The sequence below is a fragment of the Marmota flaviventris genome, chromosome 1 (assembly GCF_047511675.1).
Source record: "Marmota flaviventris isolate mMarFla1 chromosome 1, mMarFla1.hap1, whole genome shotgun sequence".
Classification (NCBI taxonomy): Eukaryota; Metazoa; Chordata; class Mammalia; order Rodentia; family Sciuridae; genus Marmota; species Marmota flaviventris.
In genome coordinates, this window is record NC_092498.1 from 51,479,575 (window position 1) to 51,500,718 (window position 21,144).

The 21,144-nt window shown below is 31.7% G+C and overlaps 1 protein-coding gene across 4 annotated transcripts in view; it reads right to left on the reverse strand.

The window, feature by feature from the left end:
* Pot1 (protection of telomeres 1) overlaps positions 1-21,144 on the reverse strand; it is a 104,874-nt gene that overhangs the window by 66,692 nt on the left and 17,038 nt on the right. For 2 of the 4 annotated variants that reach the window (XM_071612829.1, XM_071612828.1), the window contains exons 5-7: positions 10,059-10,166; positions 8,012-8,059; positions 3,297-3,411 (exon numbers count right to left, since the gene is read on the reverse strand). In XM_071612829.1, coding sequence (XP_071468930.1) covers positions 3,297-3,411; positions 8,012-8,059; positions 10,059-10,166 — 271 coding nt within the window. Of the gene's footprint in view, positions 1-3,296; positions 3,412-8,011; positions 8,060-9,569; positions 9,638-10,058; positions 10,167-21,144 lie in introns of those variants that run through there. The other 2 variants (XM_071612831.1, XM_071612830.1) reach the window with 2 other exon arrangements.

A 21,144-nucleotide genomic window follows, 5' to 3' on the forward strand; every position in this document is an offset into this window, starting at 1 on the left:
TTTCTATCTCAAGACTGTTTCTGGCAATCTGGGGTTCTCTGGGGTTCCATATGAATTCCGGGATTTTTATAGAGACTATATTGAATCTGTACATCGCTATAAGTAGTACAGACCTTTTAACAATATATTAAAGTCTTCCAACCATGAACACATAATATCATTCCATTTGTTTGTATCTTCTTTAATTTCTTCCAGCAATATTTTATACTTTTCAGTGAGCAAATCTTTTACTTCCTTGGTTACATATTCCTAATCATTTTCTAGTGTTTGATGCTATTGTAAATGGGATTGTTTCATTTCTATTTGAAATTATTTATTGTTAGTATATAGAAATGCAACTGATTTTCATATGCTAATTTTTAATCTTGCAACTTTTCTGAACTCATTTATTACTTCTTACAGGTATTTGTGTGTGAGTGTGTCAGGGGTGCTTTCAATTTACATAATCATGCCCTCTGCAAACTAAGGCAATTTTATTTCTTCCTTTCTGATTAGGATGCCTTATTTCTTTTTCTGGCCTAACTGCTCTAGGTAGGACTTCTATGTTGAATGGAAGTGAAGAATGTGTGTACTTTGCCTTTTTCCTGATACTAGAGGAAAAGCTATCAGTTTGAATGTCAAGTGTTATATAAACTAAGGGCTTTTATACATAGTCTTATATTAAGTTGAGGTAATATTCTCTTATATCTAGGATGAATGTTTCATTCATAAAAGTACTGCATTTTGTCAAATGCTTTATTTGCATCTCTTGAGGTGGTATGATTTTTATACTTCATTCTATTATGATGATGTAATAAACTGATTGATTTCAGACATTGAAATATCATTGCATCCCAAGAATAAACTTTATTTGGTCATGGTGTGTCATGACACACCATGACATGAACATACAGTTCACTAGTATTTTGTTAAGGATGTCCACAAAAATTTTCATTATGGATACTGACATGTAGTTTTCTATTTTTTCAGTCTTTGATTTTGGTATCATAATAATGCTATATTCATAAAATTAGTTTGGAAATGTTTCTTTCTTTTCAGCTTTTTTGAAGAGTTTGAGGATTGGCACAAATTCCTCTTTAAATATTTGGCCAAATTCACTGTTTTTGAGCTTCTTTCTCTTTGGGGGGAGACTTTTTGATTAATGACTCAACAGCTTATAAGTCTGTTTAAGTTTTCCACTTTTTCATTCTTATGTTTACAGAAAATCACCCACTGTTTTCTCAGTATCCTTTGTTTTCTGTGGCATCATTTATAATATTTCCCCTTTCAATTCTGATTTTGAATTTTTTTTCTTAGTGTAGCTAAAACTGTCAATTTTGTTTGTCTTTTCAAAAAAAGCTTTTTCTCTCAATGTTTTACTATTCTTTATTTCATTTATTTTTACTCTGATATTGTTTACTTAATCCCTTCTGTATACTTTGGGATTATTTCTTTCTCTAATTCTTTGTAAATTAGGTTGTTTATTTGTGCTCTTTCTCCTTTTTTTAACATAGGTACTTATTGCTACACAGGTCTCTCAGAATTGCTTTTGCTGCATCTCCTAAGTTTTTGTATGTTCTACTTTCATTTTTGTCTCTATTTTCTAATTTCCATCCTGATTTTTCCTTTGACTCATTGGTTAAGGGATATTATTTAATATGCCCACATTTAGTAAATTTCCTAATTTTCCTCCTGTTACTGATTTCTAGTTTCATTCCATTGTAGTTGGACATAAAACTTGGTATGTATTTAATCTTAAATTTGCCGAGTAGTTTAGTGACCTAACGAGTGGCCTACCCTTGCGAATGTTCTGTGTATATTTGAGAAGATCCTGTTATTAGTCTCTAGTTACAATAAATGTTCTGCTAGACACACAGATGCATGCCTGTAATCCCTGCTGCTCAGGAGGCTGAGATAGAGGATCAGAAGTTCAAAGCCAGCTGCAACAACTGAGACCCCATCTCAAAAAAAAAAAGGGGGGGGGGGGTGTTGGGGCAGGGCTGAGGATGTGACTTAACAGTTAAGTGCCTTTGGGTTCAATCCCTGGTACAAAAAAAGAATGTTTTGTGTATGTCTATTAAGTCCGTTTGGTCTATAGTGTTGTTAAATTTTTCTGCTTTATTTAATCTTCTGTCTGGATATTCCATCTATTATTTAAAGTGGTCTACTGAAATTTCCTGCTATAATTATGGCTACCTATTTCTTTCTTCATATATATCCACAATATTTGTTTCATATACTAGGAGTGCTAATGTTGGCTGCATATATAATTATTATATTTTCCCGGTGAATTGATCCTTTTATCATTATATGATGTCCTTTTTCTGTTGTAAGAGTTTTTGACCTCAAGTCTATTTTGTCTGATATAAGTGTACCATCTGTGCTCTCTTTGGATATCTTCTTGTTTGTTTCCACACAATAATCTATGTCTTTTGATTACAGAATTTAATCCATTTACAATGTCAGTTGTTAGTGACTGGGAAGATATATGGTCATTTATTTAGTTCTTTCCTGAGTACTGCAAGTCTCTCTTTTGTACTGGTTTTTTTTTTTTTTTTTCCTCTCTTGCTATCTTCCTTTATGTTTGGCTGAGTTTACATAATGACAAAACTCATTAATTTCTAATTCCTTTCTCATTTTCTTTTGTACATTTTTCAAAGGTTCTATTTTTGTCCTCATCACAGGGTTTACTTATATCATAACAATCTATTTAATCTTGTAACAATTTATGCTACATAAAAACTTCTACACTTTTACTTCTTCTCCCAACAAATTTTATGTTATTGATATTATTATAATTTACATCTTTGTATATTGTGTATCTGTTAACATATTTATACAGCTACAGTTATTTCTTACACATAGATTTTTCAACTTATATACCAGAATTAAAGTCATTTATGCTGTAATAGTACTGCCACAATACTGTAATATTCTGTTATCTGTTTACATATTTCCCTTTACCAGCAAATTTTATACTTACTTATGCTTTCATGTTACTGTTTGGCATCCTTTTAAAAATTTATTCTTAAACTAGACTCCTGAATCTAAATACATATTTATTTCATAAATTAAAATTGCTGAAGAACATGCATCAATGTTATTTGGCAATTATAAATCAGAATTAAGATTCTGTTCAAAGACTCAGGTTACTGAAGGAGCCTAATTCTTGCAACCAATATGCAGTTCTAGTACATAAAAAGCCCACCAGGACTGGCGATGTACTTCACTGTTAAAGCCCTGAGGTCATCCCCAGCTCCAGGAGGGGAAAAAAATAAACTACATTATATAGAAGGTGCACCAATTTTAATACTTACCAGTTCCTTTGCTTAGATATGGGGGCTTAAAGAATTTCACAACACCATAGACATTGACAATTGTACCACCTTTAAGTTGATTAAGGGGTGTATATATATAATTTGTTGCTGGAACCTGAAGAAAGAAAAGACAGTGATTACATTATTATTTACTTTGTAGAATCATATCATCAGTTATAAATGAGCAAATCTACATAACTGTATATTACCCTTCAAGAATCGAAAAGAAGACACAAATTTAAAAAAGGCAATTGTGCAATTTATAAAATTTACTATATAAATCAACTAGTTTTCTTCAAAATAACTTGTTTAAACATTATACTTCTTCAATAATAAAGTAGAAAAGAGTACATTAAAGTATCAGTAACTAATGTATAAACTGAAACAATATAGGAAATAAGAAACTCTTAAAATATGTATATCTTCTAAGTTAAAGAAAAAGAGTTTTACTAAAGAGATACGACACATAAGGCTGGGGATACAGCTCCACGGTAGAGCATGTGCTTAGTACAGACAAGTCCCTGGACTTGAATCCAGTATCCTCCCTCCCCTCAAAAGAAAAGGAATAATCAATAATAATGAGACTTTTCTTAAAGTCCTGATAGAGTGGTAAGAATACTGGTTCTATCAATAAAGAATTCTGTAACTTATAAGTTTAGGGAAAATGTTTTGTCTAGGGTATTCCCAAGAGTACTAAAGGCTCTGAGGGGGCCTGTCAGTAATTCAATCATTTTAGCCATTTTTACATTAATACTTTCCCAACTTATCTGGCAATTAAGTCATAAATGAAACGTAAAACCCACAGTTTATGTGTATCTATAAAGCACAATTTTAAAAACCATAAACAACTAGAAGGAAGACTGGTAGAGAAAGGGAAACAGGGGAGGAGAAGGGAGGGAAAGATTAAGGACTGAAGGGAAGCAAATTATATTCCACAATGATTAGGTCAAAATAAAACCAAATATTATGTATAATTACAACACACTAATAAAAAAGCACAACAAAATAGTTATCAGAAAATTTTTTTTTAAAATGAAGTCTATGAAATTTTGGATCTGGCTTGTAACTTTATATCACTTTAACAGTTATGGTATAATTTCTCTTTCTTTTTTCCGAAAGATTTACTGAAATAACTACATAAGTGTGGTTAAAAAAAAAAAAGTCATTTAGGAGACTATGCACATCAGAGAATGATGCTAAATGTTGATATGACTGCAAGGTTCAATTCTAAAAGGTTTCAGCTGGGTGGTGCCGTCATCCACCTGCCTCTACCTCAACAGAAAATCGATTATCCATCACTCTGAAAGGAAAAATTTTAAAAACTCAAATAAAAACAAATGAATTCATTTTTTCCAAGGAGGATGATTCCTTGAATCACACATGGAAGAGTAGGGCTTAGAAGCTGCATTAAACTTTTAACATAAAAGAAAGCTGTAGCTCATCAATGATGAAAGAACACAGGTCAGCAAAATAAACAGAAAGAAGACATGTGCCTTGGTTGACAAAATGACTGGACATAATATTCTATCTTAACAAGTTAGCTTAATGCAGAGATGAAGGAGGAATGCTAGCATAGCTAAATGGATCATCCCAGTTACTGTACTTGTTAATTCATGATGAAAAATCAACTTATGAATTATAAATTTGGCTTTCCAGGTAATCAGACAGTACATGTGTATGTAGCAAGTAAACTGTGTTTTTTAATAATATATTTATAAATTGATGTTTCTGCTAATATTCTCGTATAAGTTTGGTTAATGTACTTTTTTTAGCATGGGGAACTGACCACAGGGGCTCTGAATCACTGAGCTACATCCCTGGAACTATTGTTTTTTTTGGTACTGGGGACTGACTCAGGGGTATCTGACCACTGAGTCACATCCCCAGCCCTATTTTATATTTTATTTAGAGACAGGGTCTCACTGAGTTACTTAGGGCCTCACCATTGCTGAGGCTGGCTTTACAACTCCCAATTCTCCTGCCTCAAGTCTCCAGAGTCACTGGGATTACAAGCATGAGTCACTGAGCCTTTTTTTTTTTTTTTTCTTTTCTTTTTTTAAGATAGGATCTCACCAAGTAGTTTAAGGGCATGCTAAGTTGCTCAGGCTGGCCTCAAAGTTGGGATCATCCTGCTTCAGCCTCCCAAAACGCTGGGATTATGGATGTGCACCACTGCACCTGGCAGTTAATGTCCTCTTAAGAGAGTATGTATTTGGAAAGACAGCAAATAAACTTACATAATAATTCCCAATAAAACTTATCTGAAAAATCTGTCTCCATTGCAGACAATAAAATATGACATTCCATAAGAAATGATTATAGTGGAGACACCCAAATCAATGTTATTTTAAGAGACAAACGTATGTTGGGAGGGATGTGGTGTGGTTAGGAAAGAAGAATGATAAGCAAAGGTTTTCTGAAGGGTATAACTAATGTAAATGTGGAAGGACAACAAAGAGAGACCAACACTTACAAGAGATTGGCTATAACATTAAATAATTAGAGATTCGAAAATAGTTTGACAAAATTGATGCAAATGCTATTTCTAATATTGATAACAATAAACATATAATATTTACAGCAAGCTACCAACTTCTAGGCTGATAATAGGACATAGTACTTGTTATGGCAATGCCTTTGGACACATTATTCTACAAATAATTGCAAAAAACTACATCATCACTTTCCAACAGATCCTCTGTGAGAATAAAAATATTCCACAACAACACTGTGGTTACTAAGAAATTTAAATATGACTAGTGCAAATTAGAGTAGTCTGAGGAAGTCCCTTTGAGAGGCTGAAATGTTCCTAAGCAGCAGAGTGTGTGTTTAGAAAATCCCTTTGAAAAGATATTTATAGGAAGGAGCCAATTAAGCAAAGAACAGAAGTTAGGAATGAGCTAAGTAAACCAAAGTACATGTATGAAGACACGAATTGGGTGTCAACCTACTTTATATACAAACAGAGATATGAAAAATTGTGGTATATATATATATATATATATATATATATATATATGTATATATGTACATATATATATAAAATAAGAATTATAATGCAAAAAAGTGCATGTATAAAGACATGAATTGGCGTGAACATACTTTATACAAAGATAAGAAAAACTGTGCTCTATATGTGTAATAAAAATTGAAATACATTCCGCTGTAGTGTATTTAAAAAAAAATAAAATCAATTAAAAAAAAGTAAAAAAAAAAAGAGAGTCCAAAGTAGAGAAAACAAATTTGATATGTTTGACAATCACTGTCAAACATATGGCTGAATTATACAAAGTTGGATAGGAATATAGGGATTAGTTTATATGCTAAGCCTTTAGATCATAGAACTGGGCCAAATATTTTTAAATCCTGAAGACAGTATAAGATGAAATAATTGTTTGGTGTTACTTGAAAAGGGCAATCCTACCACTACTGTAAAACAACACACTCTATTTCCTAAATTCTAAAAGACTACTGGTCCAATGATACATTAGACATTAAATAATACATTCTGAGGAAAACTGCCAAATCTTCTTAGGAAAATAGTAAAAACCTCACCAACAATAACTGGATGCTTTGCTAATATAACTGCAAAGTCCAATACTCAGTTTAAAAATGTGAAAATGAGCATTAGACTCAGGAAAATAAAGTTCAATAAACCTGTACTTGATTTATTTAAGAGGCCTGAGCTTTTTGGAAAACTATTTTAGAGATGATTCCTCTTATTTCCTTTTTATTTGCAGGCTCAAAGATATACCAAATAATTAAAGTTGATTAATCTATAACAATTTTAGGAAATACAAATGCCAGGGCTACTTCACATTCTAAAAAGCACATCTACCCTCCTATTGTTAGTTTCCCCCAAAAACGAATTTTAATTATATTACTATTGATATGGCTCGGTTGGTAGAGTGCTTGCCTACCATGCACAAGGCCTTGAGGTCAATCCCCAGCGCGCGCACACACACACAAAATTCAAAACCTGTGTCTCATATTTTTTTTTTTTTTTTTTAGGAAAAAAGTCTCTATTCTCTATTTGCCTGAAGCTTTATTATTCTCTATTAACTGAAGGTTTAAAAATATAGGCATATCATAAATGTTAAATTAAATTTTAACAATATATTATCTTTCCAGTTGCACTCAGCCATAAATAGCCTACCTGTCAAAATGGGAACCTTCCTACTGCTATAACAAAATTTTATAAGAGTGAAAATATGGTATAAAAAGAAAAAGCAAAATGTATCACAAATATAAAGAAATTCTTTACTTAAAATTATATAATTTATCAAATCATAATTCAGCACATAATAATCTGTTCATACATAACTTGATGAAAAACAAAAAATGATTCTTCCTGTAATTAAAATTATCAAAAATCTCATTGTCTTCATATAGTAAAAATCTTTTTAAATTAAATTTTCTTGTGTAAGTATACCTTATACAAAGTATCAGTAGATATCCAGACAATAGAATAAGCAGATATTAATTACTAAGTAAATATGTTAACAAATAGAATGCTATCAGATATAAAAAAAAAAAAAGGACTGCATTTTTTGATACTATTTCAAAATCAAGACAGTAAGGTAGACTAATTCAAAATCAAAATATAAAGTAGATGGACTAAAAAGCAGATATAAATATGTGTGTGTATCTCTGTGCATGTCTATGTGGATGTAGTAGGTATTATGTATTCTAAAATAACTAAAATATCATCTTACCAAAGACATTGGTTCTGTAGAAAAATCTCTCACAGATTTGACATAAACCTGAAAAAAGAGAGAGGGTTTAGTTGTATGCAAACTATCTCTAGTGTCATCACAGACATTAAACTGTGGTAAAATTAATACTTAACAGTATAATATTCAAACTCACTAAAATGACAAGAAGTTATAGATTATATATTAAGAATAAAATGTGCTGGGCAAGGCGGCTCATGCCTATATACCCAGCAGCACAGGAGGCTAAGGCAGTGGGATCACTAGTTCAAAAACAACCTTAGCAACTTAGTGAGGCCTTAAGCAACTTAACAAGGCCCTGTCTCAAAATTAAAAAAAAAAAAAAAAATTAAAGCCTGGGAATGTGGCTCAGTAGCTAAGCACCCCTGGGTTCAGTCCCTGGTACTACAAAAAAGAAAGAGTAAAATGTATTAAATTTTCATTAAAAAACTCAAATTTGAAGTGTATCAGTATTTAGTCCTCAGGAAAAAATATAAAAGAGCATACAATTCTCAATCCAAAGGAGTGGAAAATCAGAATTAGTGTTCAAAACTTCTGCACAGAACCCTGGACTTTACAGAAAAATAAAATAAAGGAAATGTAGTAGAGATCACTTTACCTGTAAATCTAACGCATATTCAACCTAATTTATTTATTATAATATCAAATAAGGCCACCCATAGCCCTTGAGTTGCCTTTGTGCACACTAGGAGAAAACAATCAAATAGTTGTATGACTTGGGCAATATATGATTTTGACCAAAGAAGTAGTTTTCCAGCATGTGAAGGAGAAAGGAGGTCAAGAGTAAGAAGTCATTGTCACAAAGACTAACCCGGGAGAAAATGTTTTACCTAATTAATTTAAAATGAAATCAGGTCAACTATCAAAAGTACCTAATGGGATAATTACAAAGAAGAGGGTGAGGTCTTAAATGTCTATGCAGTTTTCTAAGTTTCATTTTAAAAGCAATAATATATTGATCAGGATATTTAAGTCAACAAGTCAACAATGGACTGCATATATGATGATGGTCATGTAACACAGCCTTGTGACATAGCAGCCATCTGAGCTTGTGAAAAGTACATTCTAGGATGTTTATACAACCATAAAATCACCTAATAATGCATTTCTCAGAACATATGACCATCATTAAGAAATGCATGACTGTATCCATACAAGACCTTCCTTTTTCAGAGTCATTCTAAACATTTTGGTTTTTTTTAAACTTGAAATAGTCAATTGTTGTGGATCAGAAAATGACACTCCAAAATATACAACTTTGGACCTCAAGCTGAGAGACTATTTCAAAATCAGACTGTAAGGTAGACTAATTCAAAATCAAAATATAAAACAGATCGACTAAAAAGCAGATATAAATATGCGTGTGTGTATCTGTGCATGTACATGTGGATATAGTAGGTGTTATGTGTTCTAAAATAACTAAAATATCATCTTACCAAAGATATTTGGTAAGGAACAGCAAATGCTTGGAAGAGTTTTCTCTGAAGTTAGTTTCCTTATTTACTCAAAGACTAGACCTCCCAAAAAAGAACATAATTACCTTCAGATCTTGGTATTGTAATTTCATTAGCCATGGAAGATTAAACTCAAATCATAGAGGAAGAGATTGAAAAACAAATATTACATTAAGAACCCAAAATATATTTGTATTAATTCACTGACTCCTTTCCAGACATTCTCCCTCCATAAAAATCCTTTTATACTCCCTTAAAATTGCAGATAGCTCTCCTCCCTCCCTCTCTCCAATAGAGGTCTTTAAGTCTCAAACAGCTTACATGTCTTATTTTGTATGGCTCCTGTAAATACATTCACATTAAAAAATTTGTACATTTTTTTCCTTCTATTAATCTGTTTGTTTCAGCAGATTCAATCACTGAAACTTCAGAACTGAAATATGAGCTTTCTATACCACTAAAACAATTCAAACTAAATTTATCTACTGATTTCCAAGAATAACATCTCCATCCCATTACTTCAGCTTAGTGAAGCTACAATATATATGGTTAGAAAATAAAAGTTGCATACTTACATAAACAATTGATTTGAAGTTTTCAAATGCTTTCAAAAATATGCAACATTTAGTGTCTCTGCTTGTAGATGCTGACAAAACAATAAATCTAGCCAATGCAATGGTGTCCTACATATGAAAAAAAGTTTGTTATTTAATTATGAAATATCTATAACCCTGAATGTTATACAAATCATTATTTAAAAACAGGAATTACTTCTATAAAATGGAAAACTGTTTAACCTAAATTGATTTCATGCTTATTGAATATATGTTTTAGACCTTTGACCCTGAACTTCTACAACCATAGAAAAGAATAATGTCCCACTTCATGGCCCAGGAAAACACTAACAAAATCACATACAAGATTTTTTTTTTAGTGGGACTTAAAAATCATTGTTTATCTCAGCTTATATAAATACGCTGTATAATTAAACACAAGATAACAAATGGGTTAGCAGTATTAAGAATAAAATTTCAGAGCTGAGAGACTACATTGAAAAAAGCATGTCTTTAGTGTAAAAACTCTATATTACAAATTACATATGTATATAAATCCAGAACATGATATAAAACTAGGAAATTTCCAGTTATAACTAAGAAGAGATATATTAAATTTATGTTTATAAAAGTAAGAAGAAGCCATTCTCCATTTATTTGTGTCATTCTCCATTTATTTCTATCTGAATATTTTTCAGATACTGAAACATAAACTGAGTTCTGTCTTGTCCATTGTACATATTTTGTTTTCTTATTCTTCTAATTTTAATAACAAATCTTAAGATGTATAAAAATTCTTGGACTTTAGGTCATCTTCCATCAATAGTTTTAATCTCCATCAAATGAAAGTCTACATAACTACATTTTGCTTTATATATACAAGGGCATGGTATTAGCCCCCAGAATTTTCTATTCAGTTTCATAAACTAGGTTCTAAGCCCCTGGAAGACAAAGGGTTACGTCTTATTTGATTTGTGTTTACAACTGACCTCAGACCAATAAATTCTCATTTAAATGAAAACTTAAGATTTTGGTTAAAGATTCAAAGTTGTTTATTCAAATAAACATGGTCTCTCTCTCTCTCTCTCTCTCTCTCTCTCTCTCTCTCTCACACACACACACACACACACACCAGTATCTTATGTTATTCTTTGTTTGACTTAAAAACATTTTCAAAAATAAACAGTATGAGGAAAAAAAATTCACCAAAAAGCAAAAGATAGGGCAAAGATGGACATTTTTGTCTCAAATTTTCAGCATAAAACTTTATAAATGTCTTTCATAATACAGAAAATATTTTATGAATAAATGACTAAAAGCTGTGAGCTAGCATTCATTAAAAATTTCTCAATTTATGTCAATATTAGCTACACATGATTCAGTAAGAAGTTATAATTCTTCCCTGAGCATATACTTGTCAACATGGAAGTCATCAAACTTTTTTTAAAAAGTAAAGTTTATTATAAGCACAGATTTATATGTGAATATGTACAGAGCATGCACACACACACACACATAAATTGCTTTGAAGGCCCTCAGTGATGTCATCTCATCTGAGCCTACTTCCATTTATTTTCATCCAATAAATATTTCCTTCAATATTTTCATTCATTCTCTTATAAATCTAACACTTTTCCACATCTATTCTTTGCTTATTCTAAGCTCCCATGAATAATAAACATTTCCCCATTTGTGTATATTTAACTTTATCTGTTCTTCAAAGTCTGAGTTATAAATGCTTCTTCCTGATAAGGACTATCTTAAATTACACCTTTCCCAGAAGGGGAAAAAAAAAAAAAAAAAAAATCTTCCTCTGATTTCTCCCATAGAACATTTAAACATTCTTTGTACTCAGTTACTTCCAAAGTGTAAACTTAACACCTCTAGTGCCATGTTAAAGCCCATTAAACTCTTTTTTTTTAATACCTTTATTTTATTTATTTATTTATGTTTGGTTTTATGTGGTGCTGAGGATCGAACCCAGGGCCTCACACATGCCAGGCAAATGCTCTACCACTGAGCCACAACCCCACCCAACCCATTAAGCTCTATAACACTAAAAATAATGTCTTATCCACGTGTACATCCCATGAGTCACTGACAGGTTTCTATTCACAGTAGTCAACAAAGATATTATATGAATTAACAGTGGTAAAATTGAAGTACACATCAAACAAAGGAGAAAAAAATGGCTCTTCAGATCTAGTTTCCATGAATTCATATATTTTTATATTTATTCAAATACATAGAAAATAAGAAAGATGAATATTTAATATAAAATATTAGTTTTTATATTCAGTAGATTTAATTGAAAATGAGATTTAATGTGTAGTGCTCTAACTTCTAAACTTCTGAGAGGTCCATACTGAGGTCATTCAAAAAAGAAGAGGAATTACTTAGTTTGGTGCCAAGAGGACATACTGTTACACAAGAGCAGTTATCTCAATCTGCTGAAAAAGTGTTAGGAGACCAGCTTGAGAAGAATACCATGTTACTAAATTTGACCAGGCTTACTGATGCCTGTGCACAAGCTATTAATAAGTAAATAAATATACAATCAGTGTAATTGAAAACTAGAGAAGTCATTTCCTTTTCATGACTGCTCCATCCTTCACTGTGCCTTAGATAGAGTGATTCCATGTCACTGAACAATTCCCTGTTTGGTTTACCCAAGAGGAATGTTTACTGCAAACCAGTCTCGGGGTGGGGAAAAAAAAAATAAGAATGTAAACAGTATACATGTTCTTAACTTAAAGAAATGTTCTTCAAAAATTAACAATCAACAGGCAAAAAAAAAAAAAAAAAAAGAGCCTACATACTGTGTGAGTCTATATAATATCATGAAAAATGTAAAACTATGAAAACAATAAAGATAAAATGATCAGTAGCCTGGGATTAGGAGAAGGGAAGGATGCCAAGGCAGAGTACAGAAGATTTTTCAGCAGTGAAAATCCTCTGTACATACTATAAATGGTAAATATATATATTTGCCCAAACCCAAAAGTGAACCCTCATGTAAACTACAGACCAGGTGATGATATGTGAAAGTAGGTTCATCAATTTTAATGACTATCTCACTGTAGAGGGGGATGCTAATAGTGGAGGAAAGCCTACATGTGTGAAGGGAGGATGTAAAAAGAAAATCTCTGTAATTTTCTCCTATTTTTGCTGTGAACTTAAAACTGCTTTTTAAAAAAGTCCTTTAAAAATTCTATCAGACAACTCATTTGTACATTAACAAATAGGTCTTAATATGTTCATGTCACTTAATGAAGAAAGCAATCAGTGGTGAAATAAGCAAATTAATAGATGAACAACAAAAAGGTAAACTGTAATAACTGGTGCTGGAGAGAGGAGCCTTATTTTTTATTATGGCAACCTGCTATTTTTATAACATGATGATTGAGTTGAACACAAAGTACTGTAGAAACTGATCTCCCCTTCTTCCTGAATGAGTGAGCAGATGATTCAATATTGAAATCAGTATCCTTGGGCATAACTGAATGAGCAGTGTTTGCAACTGCCTCTGTTTGCAATGATGCTGTGTTTTGGTTGTGTTATGAATTTCTGGAGCACTACTTGGCATCTCCTTTCTTCCATGGAGCGCTCACCATTCAAACATGACAGATTTGGTAAAACGCTAGTTAGGTTGAGTCTTGCTTGCCTCCACTTGGTCACCATTGTATGAATCCAATGGTTGTTTTGTTTTGCTTTTTGTTTTTTTTCCCGGCTTTTTTTTTTTTTAAACAGTTTTCAGCTGATGTTCATGAAGAGTGCGAGTATTTAGAATTGTGCTACCAATAAAAGGAAATCCTAAAGAAGTACACTTCTTTACAGAGCTGTGTCATACCATCCTTTGGACCCTTTGCTGGAAAAGTAGAATCAAGTCTCAAATAATTGCCTTTTTAATTGTATCCTCTAGTATTATAGATATAGGACAGTACAGTATCATACTCTGTGAATGTAAAACCTCTTGTACTTGCCTTATGATATGCAGTAGTGACTATGCTTTAACAGAGCTGTTTTTAATAATGTTACTCCAGAATGTTTTCTTTTCAGGTCATGTCTGAGAAGCTAATAAGAAAAAAAATGGTGCCAGGTATCACAACACTACCAGAACTTTGCAGTTTTCTCCAGTTTTGTTTTCTTTTTGTTTTTATACCTCCCCCACCTTTAATGGAGTGTGATGGATGTTTCTATAATTATGTTGATATGACTGAAGAACCTGGATAAGCTGTTGTTGTATTATGTATATATATAAAACATATTATAAATGAATTTGAAACAAAGCATTTGTTTTAAAATAAAAGATAAGAAAAAAAGAAAAAGAAAAAATACATATTATTTATATATACATATATATAAGATATATATATATATATATATAAAAAATATTGAATTTTTGGAAACTTTAGCTATACTGTCAACTTTGGAAAAAGTATCCCAATTTACTGTGTTGAGATGGCATTGTACAGAAACTAACAGCCATATTGGTCTAGAAAAGTTAAACATAATTTTTTTCCATTTATACAGGGGTAACACACTGTATCAAACATGCAAGATTTTATCTACATGGGTTTGATTGCAGAAACAAAGTATTTTATAAATAATGAAAAAAATTAATTGTAAGACTAAAGAGTTAATTTGCTAATTTTTAATAGATAATAAATTAAAAATTCTCAGGCTGTTAAATTTCATGAGCAGAAAAAAGGCACAGAATATATAAAATAACTGATAGTCTAACAAGAAAAATACATATCTGATTTTAACAAGCATCAAGTAATTTTTCTATGCTGACCTTGCAGATCTTATTAGGTTATCTTATTATTTTAAACAATGTTAATACAGGGTTCAGCAAGAAACCAGGGACCTGATGGTATTAACCGTATAGTGATTAGACAGAAAATGTTTCACTAACATAAAAAAAGTATATTTTTTGAGAATTACCAGCTATTGGATTGTGTAATACACCACAGACAATTATGTAACATTAGCCTTAAAACCCCAAATCCTACAATGGTCTATAATTACTATATGATCCCGTAACCACCTCCCTCACCAGTCATATACTAGTTGACTCAATCTGATATTCTGCCTTCTAGTATTCTTTAAACATTCCAGATGCTCACTCAGGACCTCTGCATGTTATTCTCATACTGAGTCACTCTCTAAGTACCCTGTAGTCATTTTTCTACAGCTCTTCTCAATTTGTTACTTAATGTTCTTACTATGAATCATGTCTGTATGAAGTGATCATAATAGTTGGCTAACTCCACTTTTCTCCACTCCACATCATGTTCCATGAATGAAAGGCCCATGACTATCTTATTCACTAATTATCTCCAACATCTAACATAAAACATAAAAAATATTCATGTATTTGAACAACTACATAAATAACCAAAGATATGAATACTCGCAAACTCAGATACACGCATTGTACAGCTTCATAAATCTTACATAAACTGTACAAAGCTTACTTCATAGAATCTTAGCATTTTGCATTTTAGAATTGATAAGAACCTCAAAGATCATCAAACACCTTCATCTTTCAGATAATAAAACAAGGGCCAGAAAGCATATTAAGAATGGCCTAAAGTCACTTATAGATAATTAGTTATAGACTAAGACAGGAACCCAGATCTCTTGACCTCCATGACAGACACTACTCTACCTCCACTTTTCAAAACAAGGATAGAAAATCTATCTATACATAAATGTCCATAATTTGACAGTTTTGTAATAAAATATTTTTTCAAAAACTTAACACTTTGGATAAGTCTACCCATATCAAATATTAAAACTTACTTTAAAAAATGAAAGCTAAAACAAGAGGTTCAATTAGGACATGTATATTTCTTTAATTTAGCAAAGCAAGGATTAAAATCTTGTTAAAATTAGTTTTAGAGTTTTAGGAATTGAGTTTTACTCAAATATGGAATTAACCTTATGAAGACAAACAATTGACAAGGCAGACATAAGAACAAAGTTAGAAAAGTTAATTTCTTTGTGCAAAAAGTTTTAACTTTGCATTGCAATTTTTTTTTTAATGATGATACTATTGTCTCTAAATTAACCATGTCCAGATGATCAGCACTCATGAACTGTAAGTCCAGAAAGAGTTTAAACTGTGACCTAAGTTTTACCATATTTAAAGAGGGAGAAAACACTAACTTACCATCTTTAACATCATGTTATCTCAGAAATATTAATTAGATGTCATAATCCTATTATATTTTCATAAACACCTATATAAAATTTATTTTAAGAGCAAAAAACATTTTTCATGTGTCAGGTAAAATACATTCAATACCTAATATAGTGTTTATCACGTAGACACATAAGTACATGTTCTAAAAAAAAATCACTGTAATTTTTATATAATGCTTTTTAAATAAAAAAATAAATGTAAGCTGCTTAAAGAGAATAAAAATTAAAACATATTAGAAATATAAACAGAAGATTCCAAGTATTATACACTACTATGCATTTATTTTTGAAATGCTTCTATAGGATACCTAAGTATAACTAAGTGAAAATAAATCAATTTTCAAAACATGGGTAGCATTTGTTCCACTTCCAGACCCTGTAATCCCTTTTCCCTCCTCCCTTCTTCTATTCCCCATACTCTATTCTACTGGTCTTCCTTCTATTTTTTTCTAGTTGCAGTTGTTTTAAATTAGTGCTTTACAGATATACATAATAAGTTAAATTCACCTGTATGCATATATGCACACAGCACAATTTGATTAATTTTATTCCACTGTTTCTCTCTTTTCCTGACCCTCATCCATCCTTCTCAATTACCTTTCCTCTGCTCCACTGACATTGCTTCTATTTTCATGGGATTTCCCCCACCCTTTTATTTCCCTTATTTTTGTCTACCTTCCACATATAAGAGAAAACATTTGACCCTTGACATTGTGGGTCTTGCTTATTTCATTTAGCATGATATTCTCCAGTTTCATCTATTTACCAGCAAATGACATAATTTCATTTTTCTTTAAAACTGAGTAAAACTCCATTGTGTAGATAAACATTTTCTTTATCCATTCATCTGCTGATGGGTATCTGAGTTAGTTCCATAACTTGGCTATGGTGAGTTTCTCTGCTATAAACAATGATGTGCCTGTTATCACCACAATATGCTGATTTTCGTTCTTTTGAATAAATACTGAGGAGTGGGGTAGCTGGGTTATATGGTGGTTCCTAGTTTTTTGAGGAATCTCCATACTGCTTTCCAGAATAGTTGGACTAATTTGTGGTTCCACCAACAATATAGAAGTATACCTTCTTTCCCCCCACATCTTTGACAACATTTATTATTATTTGTATTCTTGATATAACTGCCCATCTGACTGAAATGAGATGAAATCCCGGTATAATTTTAATTTGCACTTCTCTGATTATTAGGGATGTTGAACATTTTTCATAAGTTTGTTGGCTACCCATATTTCTTCTGTTTGTTTAGTTCTTTTGCCTATTTATTTATTTATTTTTGATGTTAAGTGTTTTGAGTTCTTTATATATTCTGGTTACTAACTCCCTGTTAGAGGACCATCTAAAAATCTTCGTCCATTTCATAGGTTTTTCTCTTCATGCTTTTCTTTCTTTTGCTGTGCAGAAGCTTTTTAATTTGTTGCAATCCCACTTATTGACTCTTGATTTTATTTCTTGAGCATTAAGGGTCTTGTTAAGAAAGTTGGTACTTGCAGGGATAATGTTGAAGTGTTGAGCATGTGTTTTCTTGTAGCAGTTACAAAGTTTCTAGTGTAATTTTTAGGACTCTTACCCACTTTGAGTTGACTTTTGAACAGGATGAAAGAGATCCAGTTCCATTTTTCTACATATAAGGCATCCAATTTTGCTAGCACCATTTGTCAAAAAGGCTACCTTTTTTTCCAACAGTTTTTGGCTCCTCCATTGAGTACTAGATGGCTGTATCTATGTGGATTTGTATCTGTTTTTTTGTTTTGTTTTGTTGTTTTTGTTTTGTTTTGTTTTGTTTTAAGTCTCATTGGTCTTCATGTCTATTTTGATGCCAATATCATGCTGTTTTGGTTACTATAATCTGAGATCTGGTATGGTGATGTGGTGATGCCTCTGGCATCGTTCCTCCTTTCTCAGTATTGCTTTGGCTATTCTGGTTGACTTATTTTTTCCACAAATTATTCATGAAATACAAAGGGAAGGGGGACACTTGACAAATTCATTCCGAAAAAATTCAGACCAACATCATTGATGAATATAGTTGAAAAAATTCATAATAAAATACTGACAAACCACATTTAAAAACACATGAGGAAGATAGTACATCATAATTGAGCCTTAGGTTTCATTCCAGGGATGTATTGTTGGTTCAACATACAAAAATCAATAAAAATAATCTATCACATAGAGTCAAAAACAAAAATCATCTCAATATAATCTGAAAAAGTATTGGACAAATGTAGCACCCATTCATGTTAAAAATGTTAGAGAAACTAAGAATAAAAGAAACTTTCTCCCACACTGTAAAGGATACATACAATAAATCCAAGGTCTACATATATTTAACAGAGAAAAAACTGAAAGCATTTCCTCTAAAATCAGGAACAAGACAAGGATGCCCACTCTCACCACTCCTATTCAAGACAGTTCTTCAAACTATCAGAACAATCAGGCAAGAAAAGAAAAGGAATACAAATACGAAAAGAAGCCAAATTATGTTTGCTAATGACATGATCCTTCCTTTAGAAGACCCAAAAACTCAACCAGAAGACTTCTAGAGCTGATAAATTCAGCACAGTAACAAGATACAAGATAAACATAAGTAAATCAATCATTTTCCTATACTCCAATAATAAATCTACTGAGAAAGAAAGAATGAAAATTATCTCATTCACAATAACCTAAACAAAAGCATGAGGAATAAATTTAATTAAAGTGGTTAAAGATTTCTACAATGAAAAATATAGAATATTGAAGAAAGGAACTAAAGAAGATCCTAGAAGACGTAAAGGATATTCTTGTATAGGAAGAATTAATATTGTAAAAATGGCCATACTACAAAAAGCATTATACAGATTCAATGCAAGCTCTACCCCATCCAAATCCAACGACATTTTTCACCTACTCACATTCTAACTTTCATTCATATTCTCTCTCCCTGTCTTTCTAATTCCATCATTTCTGAATACCTTTCTTCAACAAACGATATCTCAAGTCTTCTTACATGCTGAATTTTTTTTTTTTTTTTTTTTGGTAGTGCTGGGGATTGAACACAGAGCTTTGTGTATGAGAGGCAAGCACTCTACCAACTGAGCTGTGTCCTCAGCCCACACTGAATTCTTAATAACTCAAAACAGTCATCTCAAATATTAATTAATTAAACTGATAAAAATCCACACCTCAAAGGTAGCAATAATAATAGTAATGACAACAGGGACTGACCGGAGCTACACATAAACAAAGTGCCTCATCATAAAAGACAATTTTACAGTAACTTGCTTAGAGCTATTAATTCTTAGCCTAAATGGCTTGAGTAAGAATAACTGTATATGGGCATGTTTTTGTTTTTTTTTCTATTTAATTTTCTAGTCCCCTTCCCTGATAAAAGACTGCTATATAACACTTCTTATTTAGTAGATTTGTCTCTAGAACTTCTCTATCACACCAAGTACATTAAAACTTTATCTCAAAGAGAATCTTTAAACCTGCATCTAAAATTAGTTTTCATCCTGGAAGAAATGATCTGATGACCTATCCATGAGTTTTAAGACATAAACTGTACAACACCTACCTGACTACCTCAATCCCAAAGAAAGATTTTAAGAAATCACTGGTTTAATAAGAGATTTGCACAAGGAAAAAATATTACTATTACTGATTCTCCTTTTGTTTGTTTAAAACAGAAATTAGGAAAAAATTAACTGATTTACTGCCTCTTTAGAAGAGCTTTGGCAAAAATAGATTAAAACTTCACTTTAGCAATATATCCACAACACTCTTTTACATGGAAAACAAACAAAACCCAAAGTTTTTTTGAAATGGATCTTTAATCTAGACTTTAAAGTCAGGTTTTGCAAAAACAGCACCACTTCACAAGTTAAACTCAGATTAAACTTAGAGATGTGCTGTTTAGAGATGTGCTGTTCAATACAGTATCAACCAGCTATATGTAACTATTTAAACTAAATAAAATTTAAAACATTATTCCTCAGCCACACTAGCCACATTTCAAGTGCTCATTAGCCACATGTAAGTAGTAGTTACCATATCAACAATGTGGATGTAGAACAGCTTTCTATCATTGCAATAGTTTAGATGATGCTGGTCTAGGGAACTTAGTCACTTAGATTCTCATTTTCAATTACCTATCTATACTGTCCAAATATTGTATAGCAGGTTTGCATTATTAGGCAAAATATAAACAATGTAAAACTTGCCACTTCTATTCTTAAGGATTCAACTCAGTAGAATTAATTAAAAATACAAAGTTATGCAATCATCACCTCTATTTCCAAAACTTTTCAAGATGGCAAACACAAACTTTTCAACTGTCAAGCAGTAATTCCCCATTTTAACCTTCTTTCAGGCCCTGATGATCTCTACTTTTCCTTAATTTCCCTAAAGTCTCTATGAATATGTTCTTTCTACTTATTAACTAGAATCAAACAATAGTTGTCACTTTTTATCTAGCTTATTTCACCTACTTTAATGTTTTCAATGTTTAAACTCACTGTAGTGTATATCAGAAGTTCGTTCATCTTTATGGCTAATATTCTACAATATATACATACACACTTTGCTTATCCATTCATCTGTTGATGGACATGTAAACAGTTTCCACCATTGCTGACTGAGGTAAATAATGCTACAACGAAAACTGGCTACAAGTGAGTTTCATTACCTGTTTTTAGTCTTTTGGTTATATACCTAGATCTAAGATTGCTGGTCATACACTAATTCTGTTTAGCTTTTTGAGAAAATGCCAACCAATTTTCTACTGTGGCTGCACCATATTACATTTCTACAAGCAAAGTATATAAAGGTTCCAATTTCTTCAGATTTTTATGAACATTAGAACTTCTGTGACTTTTTTATTACAACCATCCTAGTGGGTGTG